This window comes from Meleagris gallopavo, chromosome 1 (assembly GCF_905368555.1).
Source record: "Meleagris gallopavo chromosome 1, MGAL_WU_HG_1.1, whole genome shotgun sequence".
Lineage (NCBI taxonomy): Eukaryota > Metazoa > Chordata > Aves > Galliformes > Phasianidae > Meleagris > Meleagris gallopavo.
Genome location: NC_139404.1, coordinates 120,206,267 through 120,229,953, shown reverse-complemented (window position 1 = coordinate 120,229,953; position 23,687 = coordinate 120,206,267). Strand labels below are relative to the sequence as shown.

Here is a 23,687-nt window from a genome sequence, read left to right as displayed (position 1 = left end):
TTGGACATTGCCTTCAATCATTAGTGGTGGTTAAATTGGACTCTGAATCCATGGCTGCTTTGTATTCTTCCAACATACCATTGATCAGTTATGATTTGGAGTCCTGGAGCAGGTCTATTGCCTTTCCAAGAGCAAAAAACTCTTGCAAAACAAGAAGATGTAGTGTAAGCTGCTAAATGGGGCTAGTGATGGAATTATTCTCCTTTCCTCCCTCTGGTAAAAAACAAACAAACAAACAAAAAACAACAAAAAACATGTACCAGCCATCGGCTAGGAAGCTGCTGCATACATGTGAGCAATATTAGCATCTTTTTTGTTGCTTCCTCCTAGCAAAAAGGTACTTGCCATGTCCCAAGCTTCAGGGAACATGGGCCTTGAAAATCACCTCCAACATGAAGGAAGAGGGCCAGACTTGAGCCTTGCAGAGGCATCTTATTGTCTTTTTGAGAAAGTAGGTCTGAGTCTAACTCCCTGTGCTGTTCCTCAGGTTATTCCTCAGCATCATGAGATCAGCATATAGTCTAATACAGGCTATGTATGGATGAAATAACAACTTCCCAACAATCCATTATGTGTCTTAGTCAGCCACTAACACAACTCTCTGGGCAGCTGAGCAGTCTCCTTTATGATTTTTCTGTGCTAACTCTTCATGAGGAATCCTCCTACAAATATACTTAGTTTAACAATGTTAGAGGTGCTGTCCTGCTCAACTTCTCACTGTAAAACAGGTGAATTTGGACGTTTGATGCAAATGAACCCAGAAAACATAGCTGCTCAATTCTTCCTTGAGATTAAAGGCTCTAAAACTGAAAGTCTAGTACTTATTGTAAACAACATAGCAGGAAGGTTCATGTGGCTGGTCAAGAAGCCCATAGCATGCTAAGGTGTTATTGCTGCAGGCTGTACTGCTTTGCCATCTACTGGGCTCAGCCACCATCTATTCCCGGAGTTCCCTATCCTGCAAATGAGGTTTTATTTGAGGACACAGTTACAAATCAGCAAAATTGATCATAATGAACTGATTCTAAGTAAATAAGTGGATTTTTTTTAATATGTGCGTGTAGGCAGTGGTTCTATATCTTAACTCCTTACTTTGCAACAAAAAAAAATGAGAACAATGCCAGCTGAGGGCAATAACACGTATCTTCCCTGACTGCTTTGGTGTACAAAAATTGTACCTTCAGGGAAGCTGGCAGCTTCTGGAGACTTACTAAAAATGGAAGCTTGGTTTAAATATATATCAGAAGATATCAGCATGGTGTGAGTGTCTTTCTTCCTCCTGTACTTTCACTTGCAACTTTCACATCCTGGTACTGTATCTTGGAGTAATATATCACACCTTCATTTTCATAATGAAAAATCTGCTCTTAAGCACCAGTGACTTGCAGTACTAATCCATTATCAGAATGCCATGGGTCTTGATAATGCCCTGGTGTTGCTGCATAATCCATCACTGGAACACATGCACTGTCAAAGTGTTTCTACATAGTTCCTGAATAAGCAGAGAGGATTTCTGCCTTCCAGAAGCAAATAAATTTTGCATTTTGCAAGAAAATGTGCAGTTTGCTGAAATTACAAGAAAAAAAATCAGAGAGATGCAGAATTCAAATTATACATGTGTATATATATAAACATAAATATATTTATTTATTTTATGAGGTAATTTCAACTTCATTTGAAAATGAGCTATTCCAAAATCCAGATCTGGCATAGATCAAGGTAATCATAAATATTTCAAAACAGATAATTCAAAAAGTAGGAGAAAATGTCAGAGCTTCATATAGTGACAGATGTGAAAAGCATTCTCTATTTCTCTTATTTCACATGTTATTATCTTCATCTGAATGCCTGAGAACATAGAAATTTTCAGTCCTGTGTTGTGGGAATTATTAGTTCTATTTTATTCTTTTTTTTAAATTTTTACTTTCCAGGTCAGAAGAAATATGCTTTAAAACATATGCCCTAAAGACTAACTTGCTTTAAATTATCATTCACTCTATATTCATACATAAAAAAGGAAGAAAAAAATAATAATTAAGCCTTGAATCCCAGCTAAGAGAGAAGCTCCCTTTCCATCAGACACTGGTGCAGTGACAGTGCCAGGTAAGGAGATCTCCCAGCTGGTTCTCAGCAAGGTCTCTTCTGTCCTCTGCTAAGAGGAACTGCTCCCACCATCCCAGCCTGCCTGGCTTTCTCTGCATTGCACTGAGTTACTTACTAGTTTATACACCTGACTCATCTGTCTGCTCCCTCAGTTGGTGAGTCAGGCTGTTTTGCATTCTGAGTTTGATTTTGTTTATGCTGGCTTTACGCAGATGCAGTTCAGTTGACTTCTGTGGCATTACTCCTGAGGCTAATGAGGAATGGAGGTAAAGACATCTTTGCTCCAAGTTGAATGCAAGATATGGATCCTCAGCCTCCTAATAAGGCAGCTGTGGAAATGTAATAAATTAGGCCAACTACTCACCATCTATAAATATCTATAAAAAGTGCTGAGGGGTCCATAAACGGTGTGTGGTTCCTTGACTACTTAAGGAGAAAGATGTACCCATTGAAGTGCACTGCTTCCCTGGATAACTTCAATTAGATGGAGTATCCAGATGCTCCACATTCCTACCACTGATGGGTAATTATGAAGACTGCTTAGTTGAGGCTTCTAGCACTCCTTCAAGTACAAAGGCTGCTGACCGCCTGTGGAGTTTTTGAGCTGGTGGAAAGAATGTCTGTATTTCTGCTGTGTACAAATCAGAGAGCACTAATTTCCATGGAAGCAAAAGCTTCCCAAGCCTTCACCAGTGATGAGCAGATCCTAAGCTCTGCTATGGTAGTAGTTTCCTGGGCATAGAGACTTATTGGTTCCTGTGCAAAATGGAAAAAATAAAACAGACCTGTCAACACAAGCTTGTATCTGCCAGGAGAATGAAGAAGGAAGCTGAGAGCCCTGGTCCTCAGGCTGTCAGGGCACGTGGCAGTAGGTATGGAGGTGTGCCTCAGTAGTCAGATATGATGTACTACTGTAATACTTGAACAGATCTGGGTCCCTGGGGCTGGAAGGTTCTTTTTGCTGAACACTGAACTGACATGTCAGAGTCAGTTCCTACCCAGAGGAAATCCCTGCTGGAGGTGAAATGAAGATAGAATGCAAGAAGATAAAGGTTGGGATGGGGGCAAAGAGAGACCCTTTGGCACAGCCTGAACTAGGATTTGAGTGATCTGAATTACTATCCCCATTCTCTGGGCAAATACTCATCCTTGTTCATGACACTTCTAAACAGAGGTCATTTCAGCACAAAACAGACAGAAACCAGCAGTTTGCCTATTCTTCCTCTAAAACACTTGATAGCATAAAAAATATTCTTTGCTTGCATTATAACAGATAACACACTGCCAAAATAATTGTCTGCTGATTTTTAAGCAAAAAACAAAGACCTTTTACTATTCTGATCTTGTGACAGAGTTAGAAACTAAGTTTACTACTCAGCAAGTACTGGTTTTACCTCTTCTATTTTTCTTCTTTTTTTTTTTCTTTTTTCTTTTTTTTTCTTTTTTCCTGTAGGTCTAATAAAATCTTGCAATAACCAAAAGTGCATTTTCTCACTCATTATATGTTCTCTCAAAAAAGGAGAGAAGTCATGTACGCTTCTTGGCTAACATTTACTAATGTGTACACTCACACACAAGTCTATAGAAACCAGTTCGTTGTATATCATACAGGGAAATGCAAATGCTGTTTGTGGGGTTTTGTTGTTATTGTTTTTGTTGTGGATTTTTTTTTTTAATAAAATTATCCTAAAAAAAATTTCCGATAGAACTCTGCATATGCTAAATTTAATTTTATCTAACTGAATTTCTTTTATGAATCCATCTATCTTGAATGCTGCTGTGCAGTGTACAGGTAGCTAGACTAGTTATGTGTCAGCTATGCCCAGTACATCAGCTTAGCTACTGGAACAAACAGTGCAGCACAAATTACTGGGCAAGCAGGTGCATGTTGCACTGAAGTTTACTTCAGAGATACTTTTTTCCTGTCATCTGTCTTTGTCAGATCTCATTAGTTGTTATTGTAGAAATCACATAAATTTATGCTGAAATTTAGATGCTTGTAGAGCCAAAGCTTCCCAGCACCAACTGCATTATACCCCCAGCAATACTATAGAAACTGCCTGCGAGCATAACTCAAAACAACATTTTTCTTGTGTAAAACTAGATACAGATAGATTAGATAAGTCAGACTCTGAGGTTTTAGAGGCATGTTAACACTGGGTGAATCCTCTTGTGCGGCAGTAAAATACATAAACCATTCAATTTTTTTTCCCTGCAAAAAGCTCTGCTGGACCTATGTGACTTGAGTTAGAGGGTGTTTGTAATGAATGTTCTTAATTTGAAGTTGAAATACCTTTGATCATACAACAAAATGAGATCTTCAAAGATGAAAGAGCTCTCTGCTGCTAGATAACAGTCATAGTCTATAAAAATAATGATCACTTGCATCCAGACACAGAAAAAAGACTACAACTGAAGTGAATGATTAACTATAGCATCCAAAAAGTTCAAGCAAATGCCTCCAACAACTTCTGCGAGTTCCAACATGAAGTATCTTTTGAGAAGATGGAGAAAAGTTAGCACAAAGGGTAGGCAGAAAGGACCTTTCTGCAAACACTTGGGATGGTGGGGATGTCAGAGTCAATGGGAGGCAGGCTGAGGAGGGAGCAGAAAACCAATGTGGCATCTCACAGGGGACTGAGGTTCCAGAATTTGCCTCCTAATTCTCCTGAATGTTTGGTCTGCAATAAGAGTGTCCAAAGGAGACGGTGAAGGTTGTAGCAGACAAGTTGTATGAGGAGCAGCTGAGGCCCCTGGGTTTGCTTAGCGCACAGCAGAGGAGCTGAGGGGAGGCCTTACGGTGGCTGCAGCTCCTCACAGGGAGTACATAGGATGTTGATAGAAATTAATGTAGGCAGGACCAGCTGTATGATTCCAAAAGAGCACTGCTGTGCAGCATGCTGAGGGCACAGAGTGCTCAAGAATGGGAGGGATCACCTTCTGGACATGCTTTGCTGCACTGGGAACAGAACTGAGGAATACAGGATTGGCACTAGTGTTCTGAGGTCTACATCAAATCATTGGCTGAATTGTATCTCTCTCCATCTCACTTCCCAGCTCTAACAAGGACAAATACAGCCCAGGGTGAGGAGCAAGACAGACTGATTGCTGTGTTCCCATCTAGAAAAGTGATGCACGGTGTCTATATCCCATTTGTTGTGGGACTCCCAAAGCTCTTAACAAATCTGTGCCTGGAAACAGTGTTGTGTACTGGAAACTACTTACAATGAAAATTCAGATCATTATACTTCCAATGAAACAATCTTGGTTTTCCTCTCTTTCGCTGTTATTACCATGGGAAGTCCTCTCCAGACTTGGGAGAACTGTATGTCACAGAGATATTTGTGTCCACAGCAGTCTTTTATTGTAGCATAATTGGAAACATTTTTCTGAAAATTCATCCATTCCTTTTATTTACTTCTCTGTCATCATAATCCTTTATTTATGATCTTTTTGTTTTCCTCTGATGTGCCCAGCACAGAACTTGCTGTTCATGAATATAGAAAAAAAAAAAAAAAAAAGAAAAGGACAAAGCTGGAGCCAGATTTCTTACCCACTCTTTGACAACTGTAGGTTTCTCTTGGCATTGTTTTGGTAACCTCCAGGATCCTGTAAGCTGTTACTCCTTTCTTCTAACCTGACGGAGGCCCCAACCCCACTGTGTGGCCTGCAAGGATAACTTGTGAAAGCAGATTTACTGGCATCTTTTGCAGATGCTGCACTGGAAGAGTTTACTCTGGGACAAACCAAAGGTTTTACAATATTTTTACAGTCTCCAGTCCATTTGCTGTCAGATCAAATATAGTGTGAACCTAATGCTAGCTACCCAGTAAAGTAATGGAAAAATTCAGAAGGCCTATAAAGGAAAAGGCCGCCTTGTCCTGAAAACACCCTTGTTGTTTATGCAACAAAAAGAGAACAGAAAACTGTAGAGAAGCTGAAAGGATAGGTGATTTCTGAGTTTCCATTCCTCCTTCCCAAAAAGACAGATGCACTGTAGCTCCTTTTTCTGTCTGTCAGAGGGGAATGTTTTTTAGTACTGCTCTTGTATTCCCTTCAATAGCTGGTGGATCCACTCACACTGGAATATAATACCCCTATACACACACATACATATAGATAGCATGTGGTGTTCAATATGGTATGCAGAAAATACTCAAAATCATATACACCTGAGGAAGCGCACAAGGGATTTCTTCCCAGGACCTGGGCCCTGGTGCTGCTGAAGTATCTGCCATCTCAGGATGGCTCAAAGCAGGAACTCTGACTACAGGCTATTTGCTGAAGGATCAAAAGCTTAGTGTGAGTACTTTGTTTGCTATCAACACAAGATGTTTTTGATATTGACTTTCTTCTCACTCAACATCATTTTCTTTAGTAGTTGCAGTCCCCCTTGCTTTAGCATAAGCAATCACAACAAATGAGTCATGAGTCTCCATATGAATATATTTATCATTCCTGGTCTTGAATAGTTAAAAATAGATGGGCATCTTTTATATTCCAGAGGCATTAAGCAGGTAGATGATGACTGAATGCAGCTGGGAATTCATCTTACCTAGTTCAAGCAAGATGCATTATTCATGTGTAGTCAATGAGAAGGATGACTAGTCAAGCCTGAGAGTCCATTAAAAAAAACAAATGCAGATCCATGCAGGCTCAATTGGTTGGCATTACTTTGTGGTTTTCCAGACTGTGGTTAAAATGAGTAGCTCAGACTGAAATCAGAACTCATGATCCTTCTGAGCAGCCTTTGGGACTGGGAGGATGGTAACAATGGAAGAAGGAGAGTCCTTGCACAAACGAAAACTGTAAAGAGAAAGGCATGACTACCCATTGTTGCCTCAAGCCATTAAATTTAAATGAAGTGTAAATAAAGTTAAACCTAAAGGATTAAAGAAGGTCAAGAACTGTCAATTCAATACTGGCAACAGAGTAGATGTGTTCAGGCGGTGTCAAGTTTTGAAGCTGTCTGTGAAGATCAGGAGTCACAGAAAATTCACATCAGCGGCAAAGACTTTTTCTTTCTGACTTTCAGCTGAGATTGTTCTGAATAAGTCAGAGATTACTTGGCATCTCTGAGAAGTGTCCATTGTCACAGAGACAGACAGTAATGTATCTTTCAGGCCCTGGTGCAGGAGACAGTGGCTGCTTCCCTACTGGAAGGAGTTGGAGTCCAGTCAGAGGATGTGTCAGTCCTGACATCTCTCTGGCATAGTCAGTACTAACACAGCATGAGGTTCCTCTTCTTGCCTTCAGCTACCCAAATGTGGGACATCCTGGGTTCAATTTGGTCACACTTGAGCCAATGTGTTGTCCATGTGTTTCACTGTGGATACCTACTCACATGTGGCATCTGTGTGTAGATATCCACATGTAAGTGCTGCAATCCATGAGTTGTATGTCACTCAATGTGAGCTTCAGCTGCCTGTACCAAAGTGCCTAATTTCAGCTGAAGTGATGCAGGATATCCTTACTGGCCTCTGGCTGCTGCAGCAGCTTCCAGAACATGCTGGACATCCAACCTGAGCACAGGATAGGTTGGGTAGCACCCATGAGGTGGGTACCATGTACAGAGGCTGGACTGACCCATAACAGATCAGCTTTTCCAGTTGAAGAGCAGTTATGACTCAATTCACTCTCACATTGCAGAACTGGGACACATTTTTGGGGAATTACAAGGAAGCACAGCAAGCCCAAATAAATGGCCAAAGATGACATGTCAGGAAGGTTTTAAGTTTTTCTATACCCTTGATAATACTATGGTCAGAGCTTGATTTCACTGTGGGTTAATTCCTGTGTTAACTTTTTGAGGATGGAGTTTATTTTGAGCATAGGTCTGGCATGTGGATGCTTTAATGATTATGTTCAACTTAGCAGAGAAAAAAAATCCCTTTCTGGTTTGTTCAAAGACCTGAAATATCTTAATAATATGATGGCTCTCTGTATATTCTTCTATCAGCAATTAATAGTTTTCCCTTTCTTCCTCTCTTCAAAAAATTACAAATCCTGGTCTGGACCAGAAGATACCCTGTGTCACTACAGCTGGCCTGTATAGGAAACATAATTAGATTCACTTTACATTCCTTAGAAGAGGTAAAAAAAAAATCAGCATATCATTAAACTGAATTAATCTGTTTGGTATTAACAGCATTAGATTTAGTTTTAGCTGACACAGGATGTTATGTCTCATCAGATAGGCTGTCTCAGATCAGCCACCTGTTGTTCTCAGTAAATGACACACTGTAGAATCCATAGTAGTCTGGATGCTGTGATTAGGACAACATTGGGGGATGAGAGACACACTTTTCACAGTGCACGAGTGACGGTGGTAAAGCAGACACAAATGCTGTGCCTCATGCCAGCTCACTGCTGCAGAATTTCTACCCTTCTAGCCACAAATAGCACCACAGTTACCACCAAAGTTTCCTTTATCCAGGCAGCTAGACAAAGGAAAAGGCATTAACACAACTGTACCATTGACAGCAAATAACAAGAAGAGGTTTTTAGTACAGCAGCAGGAATCCAGCTCCCCAGTGACTTTCTGTACAATATCTACATGTTGGAAACTGGATAGAGTCCAGCATCAAGCTAGGCAAGGACTGGAGACATAATGGGTGTAAGACAAGGCTGAGAGAAATAGGTCTGTGTAGCCTGAAAAACTGGTCTGAGAAGAGAATTAGTTGCAGTTTTCTGCCTCTGGAAGGGGAATGATGGCTTTGCACAGCCAAAAGGAAACTGTTGGAGAATTATAGCAAGAGAAAGCCCTGCCCAGATATAAGAAAAGTAGGGTTTTACAGTAGCTTAGCACTGCAACAGCCTACAGAGGATGCTGTGTAATCTCCATTCCTGGAGATCTGGAGACCTCCCTTGGACAAGGCCCTGAGCAGCCCAGTATAGCTTTGAAGCTGGCCCTGCATAAAGTAGGCAGTTGGACTTGTTCAGCTTGAGAAGTTCCTTCCAAAATTAATATTTCTGTAATTTTATGGTTTATTTATTCACACCCAGACTTACATTCAGTGAAACTGTTGTATATATTCTGAATGATTTTACTGAGAGCTTGATCATTTACTGCATAGTGAGGTCTTAAATGCCTACCTACCTATATAATCACCCATATCCTCCTTGTCATTTTTGCTACTCCTAGAGCTATATGAGCTGATATTTCTGTTAAACTGCAAAACCATATATGGCCATCTGCAGAGCTGACTTGACCCAGCTTCCTGTTTGTCATAACCTATTGGCATCAGCAGTATCCCACTCTGCTCCATATTAATCAGGTCAGTCGAGCAGTGGCAGCAGATAGCCTCTCTGTTACTCATCACATACCAATTTGGTTATCAGCATGCACAGATGCAAAGCACAAATGTGTTGCTGAAAAGGGTTCAATCAGCTGTTCTGTGAGGGATTGGAAAGGAGCAGGCATTCTGAGATTTGGCATTTGCCTTCAGTAAAGCACTGTTTGGTGACCGCAGTGCTCAAGTGGTAAAATACTTACGGAAAACTCACCCTTCGATCTCGTTTGCTAGCTGAGATAGATTTTGGTATCACATTACTTGTAAAAAGTTACCTAGAAAATATTTATCTACTTGGTGTTTTGAGAGATAGAGCAGGCTCAGGTGACAGTTTCACACTTGCTTTGTGTGTGTTAACAATGAAATTTCAAGGTGATTATCTGCTAGCAGATGCTATCAGTTACAAATCTAGAGTCAGATCTGTTCATGAAATAGAGAAAATGCCTATGGATCTGCATGGATCCAGTAAAAAGATTGCCCAATAGGAATAACAACACAACTCAAACGTCTGTTCACCCACTTGAGAACATGAAGCTCTCTCGAGAGTCATACAATGACTTTCCTTTTTTTTCTTCTTCTTTTTGTTTTTCCTGGATAAAACTGTTAAGTATAAAATGCCTATCTGAAACATTTAAGTTCCTAAAATCATAGAAACATAGAATGGCCTGGGTTGAAAAGAACTGTAATTATCATCTAGTTTCAACCCTCCAGCTACATGCAGTGTTGTCAACTACTAGACCAGGCTGCCCAGAGCCACCTCCGGCCTGGTCTTGAATGCCTCCAGGGATGGGGCATCTACAGCTCTATGGACAACCTGTTCCAGTGCATCACCAACCTCTGAATGAAAAACTTTCTCCTAACATCTAACCTAAATCTCCTTTGTCTTAGTTGAAAACCATCCCCCCCTATCCTACCACTATCAACACATGTAAACAGTTGTTACCCTCCTGTTTATATACTCCCTTCAAGTACTGGATGGGCACAATGAGGTCTCCCCAGAGCCTTCTCCTAGCTAAACAAGCCCAGTTCCCTCAACCTTTCTTCACAGGAGAGGTGCTCCAGCCCTCTGATCATCTTAGTGGCCCTCCTCTGGATCCAATCCAAGAGCTCTGCATCTTTCTTGTAGTGGGGGCCCCGGGCCTGGATGCAGTACTCCAGATGGGTCCCCACAAGAGCTGAGTAGAGGGAGACAATCACCTCTCTCTCCCTGCTACCACCCCTTTTTTAATGCAGCCCAGGATACAGTTGTCCTTTCAGGCTACAAGCATACACTACTGGCTCATCTCCAGCTTCTTGTCCACGCCCAAAATATTCATAAACATTTATGTGATCCCCCCTTGGTCCTCTTTTCCCCAAGATGAACAGACCAGGTTACTCAGTCTTTCACAGAACCATAGAATCACAGAATAGATTGGGTTGGAAGGGACCTCAAGGATTATCAAGTTCCAACCACCCTGCCCCAGGTGATGCCTGCCCCAGACCTGATACTAGACCAGGTTGCCCAGGGGCCCATCCAACCCTGCCTGGAACACCTCCAGGGATGGAGCACCCACAATCTTTATGGGCAGCCTGTTCCAGCACCTCACCACTCTTTCTGTAAAGGACTTCCCCCTGGCATCCAGTCTAAACATTCACTTCTTGAGCTTAAAACCACGCTCCCTCATCCAATCACTCACTACCCTTGTAAAAAGTTGATTCTCCTCCTTTAAATAATCCCCTTTGTAGTCTAAATATGGCTTCACCAAGGCAGAATAGAGGAGGAGGATCACCTCCTTCAACCTGTTGGCCATGCTCTTTTTCATGCACCCCAGGAGACCATTGGCCTTCTTGGCCACAAGGGCACACTGCTGGCTCATGGCCAACTTGTTGTTCACCAGAACACCCAGGTCCTTCTCTGCAGAGCTTATCTCCAGCAGGTTCTGATGCATGTGGTTATTCCTCCCAGATGCAAGACTCTACACTTGCTCTTGTTAAATCTCATCAGGTCTTGTTGAATGGAAGCAAAGCCTTCCAGTGTGTCAGCCACTCCTCCCAACTCTATATCCTCACCCTTTCTGAGGGTGGACTCTAACCCTTCATCTAGGGTCGCTGATGAAGATGTTGAACAAGACCAGATCCAGTACCAACTCCAGGAGAACACTGGAGGTTACAGGCCTTCAACCAGTCTCTGCACCACTGATGATAACCATCTGAGCTCTGCCAGTTGACCAGTTGTCTACCTCACCATCCATTTGTCTATCCCCACACTTTCTAAGTTTCATAACATGGATGGTGTGGAATATGGTACCTTACTGAAGTCAAGGCACATAACATCCACTGCTCTCCCCCCATTTACCCAGGCAGTGATGACATCATGGAAGGCTGTCAGGTTGGTCAAGCATAACTTCCCCTTTGTGGATCCACATGGACTATGCCCAATAACATTCTTCTCTTCCAGTTGCTTGAAGAGGGTATCCAGAACAAGTTGTTTCATCACCTTTCCAGAGATGGAAGTGAGGCTGACTAGCCGGTAGTTTCTCAGATCTGCCTTCTTGCCCTTTTTAAAAACTGGAGTGACGCTGGCTATATTCCAGTCTTCAGGCATCTCTCCCATTTGCCAAGACCTTCCAAAAATGATAGAGAGCAGTTCAGCAATCACCTCTGCTAGTTCTCTCAGCACATGTGGGTGCATCTTATTGGGGTCCGTGGATTTCTATGCATTAATTTTGGATAGATGCTCTCTGGCTCGATCCTCCTCAACAAAGGGGAAGCCTTCACTTCCTCAGACTCTCTCTCTCTCTTACCTACAGGGTCTAGTGTTGCTGAGGGCTAGTCTTAGCATTAAAGATTGAAGCAAAGAAGGCATTCAGAATCTGCTTTCTCAGCATTCCCTGTTACCAAGGAACCCACCCCATTTAGTAGGGGTCCAACATTTTTCCTAGACTTCCTTCTACTGTTGACATACATTCAAAAAACCCTTTTATGTTATCCTTTACCTCCTTTGGAAGGTTTAATTCTGAGAGGGCCTTAGCCTTCAGTTGCATCCCTACAGGTACTGACAGCGTTCCTATATTCTTCCCAGGAGAATAGGCCCTTCTTCCACTGTTCATTGACATTCTTCCTTACATTTAGTTTATCCATGAGTTCCTTGCTCATCCCTGCAGGCCTCTTGCCACCTTTCCCCAATTACTTACTTCTAGGGATGCACCGATCCACTTGTTCATCATTCCCCTCCACAGTGCAGTTCAATGCATTATAGCTGTGCTCTCATATAAAGAGCAACTTGAACACCTTGACTCGTCTTGCCATCCACAACAGCATGGCAGTCATGTGAGCTGTCCAACCATGTCTCATGTGTGATTGCAATGACATCACACTCCTTTAAGCACACACAGATCTCTAGTTCTTCCTGTTTATTCCCCATGCGGCGTGCATTGCTTTACAGGCACCATAGGGAAGCAAAGGGTGCAGGATTCTCCAGAGGGATGTGGGAAGGTTTAAGCCAGGCTCTTGGCAATGTTGTCTTCTCTGAGGAGTCCTCACAAGATCCTAGTGGACAACTGGGAGGTTTCTCTCTGCAGTTGACTAAGCAGACAGCATTCCCAGGCCCTTCTCTGTCACAAGTGACATGCGGAATCAAAGTCTACAACCACAGAGCAGTCAGAAAGCAGGCATGTTCACTCAGTGCTGCGCACCTATGCTGGATGCAGGGGCACATTCCCTCCTAGCCTGCTTACCGGAGGTCAAGAAAGGCACATGCTTAAAGAGCAAGCTGCTCACACATGCATTGGATATCCAAGAAAAGGTTGTTTTATTACAATGAGTCCCCAGAACGATTGACATTTTTCCCCGCCCCGAGTCTCAGTTCATTTACGCATGTGTGGCATTTCTCCCTGGTCATCTGGTGGTCTTTCTGATGAAGGCTGTCATCTTCCTAGCTGTATACTCTTTGATCTGAGTCAAGTTGGAGGACGCTTGCCTGGCTCTGGCCAGTCCTCTTATCAGCGTCAACTCGATCCACCAATCCGCTGCTTCTTTGTTAATTTGTGGCCCAGCCTGCTGCCTTGCATTCCAGAGATAAGATAACTAACAATGTTATTTGGAGAAACAGGAGACTCACTGTCCGTACTAACTCTCTAGGTCTGTAGAAATGCATCTGTTACCACGAGCAAAAACCTGGCTTAGAAAGGTCAGAACCGTAGCTGCCAATTCAGCACCTCGTGAAGGCATATAACTTCTAGCCTATCTGATTTTCCTCATTTCACACGGAACTGCATCCCCTTCCTCCATCACATCTGGTTTAACACTCTGGTAATCAATCCAGCCAGCTTGATCCCCAGAACACTTTGGCCCCAACTGCACAGTTGCATTCCATCTCATGCCCACAGACCTGTTCTCTCAAACGTGTGCCCAAGATCAAGGTACACAAAGCCTCGATCCCAACACCGTCCCAATAATTAGCCAGTAATTTACCACCTCTATTCTCCTCCTTCCTTTTGGGACCCAGCCTCCAGTCAGAAGGACGGAGGAGAACACTCCTGGCACTCCCAGACACAACGCTCTCTCTGGGTTCACTTCCTGCGGGTCCTACAAGCATCTTCCTGCAGGTCCCCTTAGCGTCTTTCCAAGGGATGCAAAATCCCTTTTCTGATGTTCTGCCATTTCCTCGTGGCAGCCTCCCGTGACCCTACTTGAATAACAACAAGTGGATGGTGGTGTTCTTGTTTGATCAGATGCAGTGGAGTCTCCTTAACATCTCTGACACGTGCCCCCAGAAGACAGCAAAGCTCTCTGGAGAGGTTGTCTGGGCAGCAGATGGGGGCCTCAGTGCTTCCTGGCATGGAGTCTCCAGTCATAAGACAATGCCGGGCAACGGTGCCCAGCAGATGCTCCCTGGCAGGGGCTCTCCCTCACCCACTGAGGTGATTCCCTGCGTCAGCATGGAACTGGAACTTCAAAGCCAATTGCGTCACAAAATGTGCTGCGTTTTGTGGCCTGCAAGGTTGCCCTGCATGCTGCCTGGTCCCCAGCCCGGGGCGCGTCATTCTCTGTGAGGTGATACTGCGGTGTGATGTCACAGTGGTACCTCATACACCCTTGTGGCAGCGGTGGGAGCGGTGGCTCAGTCCGCTTGTGGGACCCGCAGGAAGTGGAACCAGAGAGAGCGTTGTGTCTGTCTGGACATATCCTGCTGTGATGGAGCGTCTGAGAGCCCTTCGAGGTGAGGTCCCTCCACCTCTCTGGACACCGTGACGCTGCCCGAGCACATGTGTGCCTCCAATGTCTGTTTAGGACGTGCCAGCAGCACTGTCCTTGCTCTGCTGAGTGCACCATGGTTTCCCCAGTACCCCAGCAAGGGGAAAGCTCCCTCCCTTGTCCCCGCCAACCACACTCAGCCCTGCGCTGTGGGGCAGGGGAGCATTCCTCCCAGAGCTGGCTGGATGCTTGGCCCTGGCTCCAAGCAACACCAGCGGCAGCTGCTCTGCTCTTTCCTTCCAGGTCTCTTTGCTTGTGTGGGCTGCATGCCCAGGCGTACGCGTCGCAGGGAGAGAAGCAGGGTGTCAAGCCCTGTCCCTACCTGTGCCGTGACTTTGCTGCTGCAGTGCCTGCAAGATCGGGAGGTAAGTTGGGGACATCCAACCATCAATCCTTTCCCTCCTGGCCCAGGGCCACTGTCCTGTGGATGCCAGGCCCTGGCAGCACATCCACACAGCGATGGGTGGCAGAGGGCAAAGCGAGCGTGACTGACCCTTGTCCCCAGGGTGACCGAGCGCAGGCGTACTGTGAGCTGGAGAGCGCCCTGTGGGAAAACGACAGCCGCCCGCCATGCGGAGTGGTGAACCGGCTGCTGGCAGAGGTGTCCCAGGACCTGACGGCAGCCCAGGTGAGGGGTCACTGCCAAAGGCAAAAGGAGCCGCCTGCCCACGCTGGTGTTCTGCTGGTGGATGGTGGTGGCTTAGCCCTTCCAAGGGCCTCAGGCAATCTCCTGTGCCGTGTGTCACCAGAGACTCTTTTTCAGGGCGTAACCGGCAAAGTCAAGACAGCTGCCAGCAATGTCCTGGTGGCTCTGGCTCGGACGCACTTCACCTCGGTGATGGCCGAGCTCCAGAGCCACCTGAAGGCCATAGGGGACATGTCCAAGGAGTTTGTGCTCATCACCCTGAGCAAACTCTTCAGCACCTATGGTAGAGTGCCCTCAGCCTCCTGATATCTCTAACAGCCGGGGAAGGGGTCTCTCCCCTCCACGCGTGATCTGCGTTGAGCTGGGGGATGCAGAGATGCAGCCCCTCCTCCCTCACTGCCGGGACTCTGACTGTGGCCCTTTCCTTCCTCTCTGCAGCTCCAAAGTGTATCCCCTTCATGTGGCTGACGCTGGCCGGCCTGCGCAGTGTGGTGGGCCAGGTGAGGAGTGGCCAGATCCTGCGCATCGCTTGTGCTGGTGAGTGCCGGCCCCAGAAAAGGGGCCTTGGGACAGCCCTTGCACCTCACCCTGCTGCAGACTCTCACAAGCTCCCTTTTCTCTCACTCTCTTTAAAAAAAAAAAAAAAAAAAAAAAAAAAGAATTAATTTCTGTTTGTTTGTTTGTTTGTTTGTTTTGTTTTTTCAGTTTTGAAACAGTGGCTGGATGGAGTGAAGATTAACTTGTCCTGTGGAACCCAGTGCCCATGGCCTGCCATGGAGAAAGAGCAAATTTATGAGAACCTTCACGAGCTGCTCTTCTCTGTGGTGTGGAACTGGCAGGACTGCCAGGAGGAGGAGGTGAGCATTGCTGCACTCCCAGCCCAGGATGGCAGCAGGGGCACCCACGTCGGCAGCTCTGTCTGTGCCCAGCAGGCTGAGAGCCGAGGGGTGATGAGAGGGAGTGGGCTGGCTCTGCAAAGGGCCTTGAACTGGCTCTGTGCCGGGAAGCAGCCGCATGTCACAGCATTGTGGCAGGAAGAGCTGGGGATGAGGCTATGGGGAAAACCTGCCTGCCCTCCAGAGCGAGCCCATCTCCTGCTGAGTGTGAGGGTGTGGGGAAGGGGAAGGGAAAGAGAAAACCCTCTCTGTAGAAAGGGCAGACCTTCAGTCTTTGATGCCCAGCCTCTGCCATTCCTTTCCAGGACAAACAGGCCGTACTTGGGGCTATGGCTGCCATGCTGGATGTTCTCCTGCAAGAGGAGCTGCACCGAGAGCACGTCTGGGAGCAGCTCCTCTGGCTTGTGCACCCGTGTCAGGAGATCCAAGACACCTGCAGGGTGGCCAAGGTGAGACGCTGTGCAGGGCTCAGGGTGGACATGGGGCCAGTGCAAGTGCCACGAGGGGTCAGGGGGATGCAGGGAGGAAGTGGGGAGCTCTTGGAGAAAGATGAAACAGGTGTTCAAGGGAGGTCTGAGGCTTCCTGAGCTCTTCAGTCAAAGAAGGAACGACCCAGACAGGAGCCAGGAGGGAGCCAAGAGTCACTGGGGCTCATCTCCTGGGGATGGGAGGCTTCATCACCACCACTGTGGGGCTCTGAGTGCCTGAGGAGCTCTGTGCTAACGACTGGGAGGACCACATCCAGTTGCATCTGATGGGGGAGAAGTGGGCTGCTGGGTGGGAAATGCCTACAAATGGTGCCCAAACACAGCTCGATTGAGAGCAGAGACTCTCTTGGTGCTGCTGGGAGGTGGGGGGATAAACAAGAATCCCTAGCAGGAGCTTTTCCCTGCAGAGAAACAATTGGGAAACAGTTTTTCCACTCCCAAGTGGCTAGATGTGGCTTCATCCCTTTCTTCCTCTCCTGGTCTCTCACAGAGCCTCACTCTCTTCCTGGAGGCCTTAGAGGGCACTGAGTCTGTCATCCCAAGGGACAAGTTTCTGGACATCACCAGTGCCGTGTTCTACCAGGTAAGGGGAGCCTATCCTTGTGCCCACAGCAGTTTCCCTCTTGGCTAAGTCTCAGGAGGACTGCAAAGCTCTGAGCCCCTGACTAAGGCGGCTCAGCCTTAGCTCCTGCATGCTCAAGGCTGCTCCAGAGCTGTGCGTGTACCCCCGGGGATGCTGCGGGGCGGGCTGGGTTTTGTCTGCCTGTCCTCTTCTCGAGAGTGCCCAGGGAGATGAGAGCAGGCAGCACAGTGTCTTTTCTGTCCTCAGTGCTGATGTGATTTTCTCAAATGGACCTTGTTCCCACAGCTCTATGACGACAGCAAGCAGCACAGCGAGGCTGATCGTGCACAGCTGACCCACTGCATCATGCTGCAGGGTAAGGAGAGGAGCTTTGGCAATGCCTGGCGGTGCCCTGGCCAAAACCTCTCTCACAAACCTCAGGAATGGGCGTGAGTTTCTTGCTAACACAGCGCGGGATTTCCTCCCTGCAGCCCGGATCTGCCCAGAAGAAATGATCCTGTTTTTGCAGTCACAGCTGGAAGATGACTGGGAGGCTGGATGCGTGGCAGCCCTGGGTCTGCTGGGTACTCTGGCTCGCTCTGATGGTCAGTACCACTGGTTGGGACTTCCAGGGATCCCTTCTGCCATCTGGGTTGTGGTTCCGCTCATGTTCCTGCACATCTCTTGCAGAGCCCATGATGACGGAGAAGCTGCCCCAGGTTGTCAAGGTTGTGCAGCGTCTGTGCAGCGACCCTAGGATCCGGGTGAGCTGGTTTGGGAAAAGAAAGCGCTGTTGGGGTGGCGATGCTGCTGCCAGCATGGGCAGGGCTGGGGTGATCAGGGAGGTGCTGGGGCACTGACTACACAGTCGTGATGCCTCCCATGGGGAGAGCAGACAGTGGAGTGAGCAGGTCCCTGTGGTGTGCATGGAAAGCACACAGCCTGGTGCTAAAGTCTGGCCCTCACCTCGAGCCAAGGCTTCTCCTCTGCTCTTGTTCTATCTGCTCATGCCCAAAGGGCTGCCCCGATGAGCAGGTGGCTTCCCTTTACCTGCTGACCAGGAAAATCATACCCACTATTGACCCCTTGCAGGTGAGGACGGCTGTTCTGCATTTCATCAAGGATCTGCTCAGTTCTAACACCCGGAGCTGCTCAGCCTGGGATGTGGTGGGGCACATCTTCAGTGAGTTCAGCCGCACCATGGAAAGAAGGGTAAGGACAGTGAGCAGCATCTTTTTTTGGAAGACCCGTGCTGCTCAGAGGGTGGCACAGAAGCACCGCTGGGGCCATACCTGAGCCTCCTGAGAACTGAGCATAACCAGCTTTTCAACATTATTGTTGTGCAGGCAGCCAGACACCTTTCTACCGAGGAAGCCCAGGAAGAAGGAGCTCTCCAGGAGCTGTGTATGGACATCCTGGGGTCACTGGACGTCTCTGTGAGAGGGATATCCAAAGTAAGTCACACTCTGCCCTGCTGCTGCTCCTTGCCTTTGCACCACGTGTTTCTCGTCCCACCACCCCAGGTCTCTCCTCCAATGTGCTCTGAAGCACACAAGACTCGGGGAAATTCACAGAATCCTCTTCATCTCTGAGCAGAGGCAGAAATGCTGACATGCTCAACTGCCTCGTTCCCTACAGCTCCTGTGGCCGCGGCTGCTGTTGTTCGTGGTGCCAGCCCAGTACACCGGCATGCTGATCCCGGTCTCCCGCTGTATCCAAGCCCTGTCTGAGAGAGAGGATCTGACAGGACGGCAAATAGAAGATCTGGATCCCCACTTTGTCAGCTCCATGTTTCAAGGTAGGAGCAGAAAGTCCCCCTGTGAGCTCTGCTGACCTGTGGTAGCACCCAGAAGGGACAGTGGAGGTGCGTGTGGCTGGGCACGGAGTGTCTTGGAGTCTTACTCAGCACTTTTGTCTCCTCGCAGGCCCACTGCTGACTCCCCAGACACTGCTGGTGCGCCTATTGGTGAGTAGATGCTCCAGAGGCCGGTGCCAGAAGCCCCCAGGAGGAAGCAGCATGGCCATGGGCAAAGCTGTTGGCTGCTCCTTGACTGCCAGGACAGAGCCAAGCTGCTTCCATCCTGGGGGGAAGCCGCTGCTCTTGCTGCAGAAGTGACCCTGCTTCTCCTTGCTCTCCTTCAGTTGGTGGCAGGCAGCCCTGTTGCAGGCAGCAAACTCCAAGCCGCTGCCTTACTGCTGATGCAAAACCTGCACAGCAGGTTCCACAGAGCTGTGGGAGCCATGTGGGCTACTGAGATCCCCCTGCTGCTGCAGTGTCTCCAAGGTAAAGCACTGGTGGGGAGCAAGAGGCAGAGGCAGGGAAAGGGTGGGAGTGAAAATGCATCTCTGCAGTGTGGCAGAGGGAAAGCATTTCCTGCAGCCCAGTGCTTGCTCTGCTGCTGTTCCCATTCCAGGGAGACAGCACTGAGGCATGGGGACCTTTTCCCCCAGGGATCTGCCCATTCCAGGACACAGATGGGCCCTTCACGTGCCCTCAGAAAGCAGTCTTGGAGCAGTTAGTTCTGTGTTCCTGCAGGGACAGTGTTTGTGGGGTGGGACAGGTCATTGTGGAGGAGTGTGGGTCCCAGCTTGGCAGTGTCAAGTGCCCAGGCCAAGCCAGGTTTGCAGCAGCTCTTCTTATGTGGCTTGATCCCAAGTAAGGGTCTTTTTCTTCCTATTGCTGTGCAGGGAAAGAGGAGAGCTTCCTGGACTCTGCAGAGTTTGAGCGCCGTCTGCTAAAGGTACAGCATTGCCGAGAGGCGCGGTGCAGAGAAGTGCTTGCCTGCCCCAAGTAGCCCCGCTCCCATATGAGCCACTGTGGGACAGGAACAGCCTCTCAAACGCTGCTGCGGAGCGGCCGCACGCCTTTGTGGCGCTGCCTCTTCCGCTCTGTGCCAAGGCCAAGGGGGGTCTTAGGAGAAGAGCGGCAGGAGGCTTTAATGGAGGGAACGCTGGGGGAGCTGGGAGAGGGACTGTTCTTCCAGGCACCTCTCCCCAGAAGGCTGCAGCAACTTGGGAGTGAGGGAAGAGGCAAAGGGCAAGGGAACATTATCTTCTCCTGTTCTCCAACAGTTCCTGAGGGCGTCACTGGAGACCATAGAGGACGAGGCCTGGACCGAGGCCCTGAGCTGCGAGCTGAGCCGGTGGCTGAGCAGCTCTGCCTGCAGCTCTGGAGAAAAGGTGAGTTCCCCCGGCTCTACCCAGCGGTGCAGCTGCAGGTGTCCAACTGGGGCTGGGGCTGCAGCTCGTGCTTTGCCCACGCAGGGTGCTGATGCTGCTTCCCCAGTCTGTGCCCCCCAGAGGGCCTTTCCTTCTGCCCAGGGATGGCTAAAGCTCGGCCCTGCAGCTGCTCTCAGAGACTCCCAGGGAGCGTGGGTCCTTCCCACCTGGCCCTCCCCCAACAGGTTAAGTTGCTGCCACATCTCAGCTTCTTCCTTTCCTTCCCTTCCCATGCAGTCTTTCCTGTACAAGGCTCTGGGGACAGCACTGGGAGTCTGTAAGGGAGTCCTCCACATCCAGGAGAAGCTGCTGCAGCACCTGGAGGAAGCAAACGCGGAGGAGCCATGTGAGGCCCAGGTGAGCTCTCCTCTTTTCCAGCTCCTGCGAGCATCCCCGCTCTGTCCCTGGGGCAGAGGGCTTCTCCTGGCCCTGCTTCAGGCCTTTCCATCCTCACTGCTGCCATTTTCCTCAGGCGAGGACTGGCCCAGCCACTGTGGTTGGCCACGCCAGTAAGTTCAGGCCTGTGCCAACTGCCCCTTGTTCTTTTGTGCAGGGAATCATCTCTCTTCTCAGCCATGCTGCTGAGAGTAACTTCCAAACAGTCCTGGCCACACTCACCATGTTTGCGTCCAGGCTGTGCAAAGGCTGCAATGTGAGGATTTCCAGGCGCAAGAAGGTAAAGCGTTACGGGTTTCCATGTGGGCATTCTTCTGCCTCATTTTCACAGCAGCTCCTGCCTTGGGAGCCCAGGTGCATCACGAGTGTCTCAAGGCATTTCTTCCCACACAGATGGAGTTGGACAGCACGAGAGCTCACGCCACACGCAGCGCTCTCATGCTCGCCCACGGCAGCTTGGCACTGCGTGCCTCCAAGGAACAGCTGCTCGCCCACCTGGAGGGAGACATCGTGGGCAACATCCTGATGCTCTACAGCTGCAGCTGCCGGGTGAGAGCTCAAAGCGTGCCAGGGTGTCTGAGCGCCCAGCTGCAGCCCCTCCACATGGGGGGATGCTGAGATGGGCCTTCCCTTTCCAAAGGTCCCTTGGGGAATGCTTTGTGCCTAGATGTAGATCCAAGCCCTTCCCTTAGCATTGCCGCCACATGTCCCCCTTGCAGCCCTTGGCCCTTCCCGCAGTTCAAAGACTGTTCTTCTCTCTTGGGCCTCAGGACTTGCAGAACAACCTTGCGCTGGTGCAGAGCATCACCGACTTCAGCTCTGCCTTCCAAGGTGTGGGTGATTCTGTGTGCTTTAACCCCACCTTGAAGGGAAAGCTTCTGGAGATTCTGATGGTGAGTGTCTAGAGACAGGACTGTGTGCAGATGAGTTCTGAGCTGTGCCACGAGGCTCACTTCCCTCGGGGCATACAGGTCTCCATCAGCCACATGTCTCCAGCTGGAGGGGACCTTGGGTGCTGGCAGGCAGCGGCTGGGCAGCGGGCTAGGTGCACCAGCTGTGGAGCTGCTGCATCCTGCAGCACTTCCATGGGAATTGTGGGAGTGATGGGACCGGTGTGGCAGTTGTGTCTGCCTCGGGGTCAGGCGGAACAGCTCTCATGTACCCACCTTGACAGTGTCTCTCTGGGATTTGCAGGACCTGCTGAAGAAGTATTACTCGGGCATCCCTGTCTCCCCAGTGCCTCTCAAGGTGGTTCTGGCCCTGGAGCAGTTGAGGTAAGGACTGAGGTTGCAAGGCAGGATGGTGGTCCCCGTTTTGGGTAGCTCCTGAAGGCCTGGAGGGGGCAGGGGGTGAGGAGCCACATCTACAGCAGAGATGACTGGGCTGTTGTGCCTGGCAAAGCTGAGGTTCTGGGCAGGGAGAAAGGCCTTGGTGCTACTGTATCCTGGCAGGGAAGAGAAGGGAGAGCTGGGGTCTCCTTCCCTTCAGAGCGGGAGGTGGTTCACTGCTGCTGGGGAGGAGGTGGGCACTGCTGGAACTGAAGACAGTGCTCAGCAGCATGATCTGGGGGTATTGGCTTTGTAGCTGTCAATTAGGAGAAACTCACTTGTTGTCTGAACCCGTCTGGAGAGTACTGGTAAAGGCCCTTTCTGATTTCTCTTCCTTTTTTTCCTCCTGTCAGCAAGCTGAAGCCCTCTTTTGAAAGCAAGGACATGGATGAGATGTTGGTCCTGTGCTGCAAAAACATTGTGACACACCCTTCAGCGGAGATGATGCTGAAGATCAGGAAGTCACAGCAAGCAGCTCAGTACCTGCAGGTAACCTGCCGTAACTTTCCCAGCCACCTTTCGGTCAAACCCTACCTCAGCACACACAACCTATGCTCTGGCAGCAGCCATCATGCTACATCTCACTCCCCTCTTCTGTTTTCAGCTTCAGCAAACATCACTGAAAGCTCTGGGCCGGCTGATTGCAGTTCTGCTCGAGACAGAGCCCACCGGCGGCTTCTTTCAGAACATAGTCCATGTGAGTATGTGTGGGGCAAGGGAGAAAGCATATTGCCTGTCAGTAGTGGAGGCAGAGATCTGGGGACTGAGAGGATGACCAGAGGGGGAGAAATCTCCTGCTAACGTGCCAGCTCACTGTGAGCTCAGAAATGGGCAGAGAAGAGGGCCCTGCAGGGGGAAAGGCAGGAGCCAGCCCCTGGCAGGCCACAGCCGAGGAAAAGCTCCTGGATTAGGAGACAAGAGTGACTGCAGAGAGTGGGAGCAGCAGCAGTGCCGGTGCTCAGTGAGGTGGGAGGCCACATGGAGCAACAGGGCAGACCTTGAGGGAAAGTGCTGGGAAAGGAGGAACAGGAAGAGGGGTGGCAGGAAGGGAAAGAAAAGATGTCCTCATTGAGACATATGCTCTCCCCCAGGTCCTGCGGAGATCAATGATATCTAAGAATGTGTGGGAGCGCAAGAGGGCCCTGCAGACCTGCTCCCAGCTGTTGGCTGTTTGTGAAGAGCTTCAAGTGAGTAAAGAGCCCCACTACATGCCCCCTGCTCCCTCCCCAGTGCCCCTGAGCTGGAAGGCAAGCTCCACCCAGCTGTGCATGCTGTGTCATGGCATGGGGAAGGCACAGGCAAGAAAAGCTAGGGAGAGCTGGGGCCGTCTACAGCTTTGTTCCTGCCTCTCACCCCTGCAGAGAGGAGATGCGTGTGAGCACTTTGGCTCCCTGGTGGGATTGCTTGCGCCTCTGACATGCGACCCCATGCCTGCATCCCGCCAGTTGGCTGTCACCTGTCTGAGCTCCCTTCTCCGAATCCAAGGTGAGTAGAGCAGGTGTGCTCCTGCCCTCTTCCCTCC

The 23,687-nt window shown here is 48.8% G+C and overlaps 1 protein-coding gene across 1 annotated transcript in view; it reads left to right on the top strand.

Annotated features, from left to right (window-relative positions):
- The first annotated feature begins 14,570 nt into the window (after nucleotides 1-14,570).
- Nucleotides 14,571-23,687, top strand: part of LOC109365722 (maestro heat-like repeat-containing protein family member 2B) — a 10,513-nt gene continuing 1,396 nt past the window's right edge. Inside the window, exons 1-27 of the mRNA XM_085216861.1 lie at nucleotides 14,571-14,595; nucleotides 14,874-14,995; nucleotides 15,136-15,258; nucleotides 15,394-15,559; nucleotides 15,715-15,813; nucleotides 15,982-16,133; nucleotides 16,478-16,621; nucleotides 17,151-17,243; nucleotides 17,529-17,598; nucleotides 17,714-17,827; nucleotides 17,913-17,986; nucleotides 18,315-18,434; nucleotides 18,569-18,676; nucleotides 18,861-19,020; nucleotides 19,148-19,188; nucleotides 19,365-19,506; nucleotides 19,911-19,963; nucleotides 20,295-20,402; nucleotides 20,679-20,798; nucleotides 20,995-21,117; nucleotides 21,231-21,386; nucleotides 21,608-21,730; nucleotides 22,032-22,111; nucleotides 22,519-22,654; nucleotides 22,770-22,862; nucleotides 23,257-23,352; nucleotides 23,527-23,650. Of these exons, the coding sequence (XP_085072987.1) occupies nucleotides 14,571-14,595; nucleotides 14,874-14,995; nucleotides 15,136-15,258; nucleotides 15,394-15,559; nucleotides 15,715-15,813; nucleotides 15,982-16,133; nucleotides 16,478-16,621; nucleotides 17,151-17,243; nucleotides 17,529-17,598; nucleotides 17,714-17,827; nucleotides 17,913-17,986; nucleotides 18,315-18,434; nucleotides 18,569-18,676; nucleotides 18,861-19,020; nucleotides 19,148-19,188; nucleotides 19,365-19,506; nucleotides 19,911-19,963; nucleotides 20,295-20,402; nucleotides 20,679-20,798; nucleotides 20,995-21,117; nucleotides 21,231-21,386; nucleotides 21,608-21,730; nucleotides 22,032-22,111; nucleotides 22,519-22,654; nucleotides 22,770-22,862; nucleotides 23,257-23,352; nucleotides 23,527-23,650 (2,965 nt within the window). The remainder of the gene's footprint in view (nucleotides 14,596-14,873; nucleotides 14,996-15,135; nucleotides 15,259-15,393; nucleotides 15,560-15,714; nucleotides 15,814-15,981; nucleotides 16,134-16,477; nucleotides 16,622-17,150; nucleotides 17,244-17,528; nucleotides 17,599-17,713; nucleotides 17,828-17,912; nucleotides 17,987-18,314; nucleotides 18,435-18,568; nucleotides 18,677-18,860; nucleotides 19,021-19,147; nucleotides 19,189-19,364; nucleotides 19,507-19,910; nucleotides 19,964-20,294; nucleotides 20,403-20,678; nucleotides 20,799-20,994; nucleotides 21,118-21,230; nucleotides 21,387-21,607; nucleotides 21,731-22,031; nucleotides 22,112-22,518; nucleotides 22,655-22,769; nucleotides 22,863-23,256; nucleotides 23,353-23,526; nucleotides 23,651-23,687) is intronic.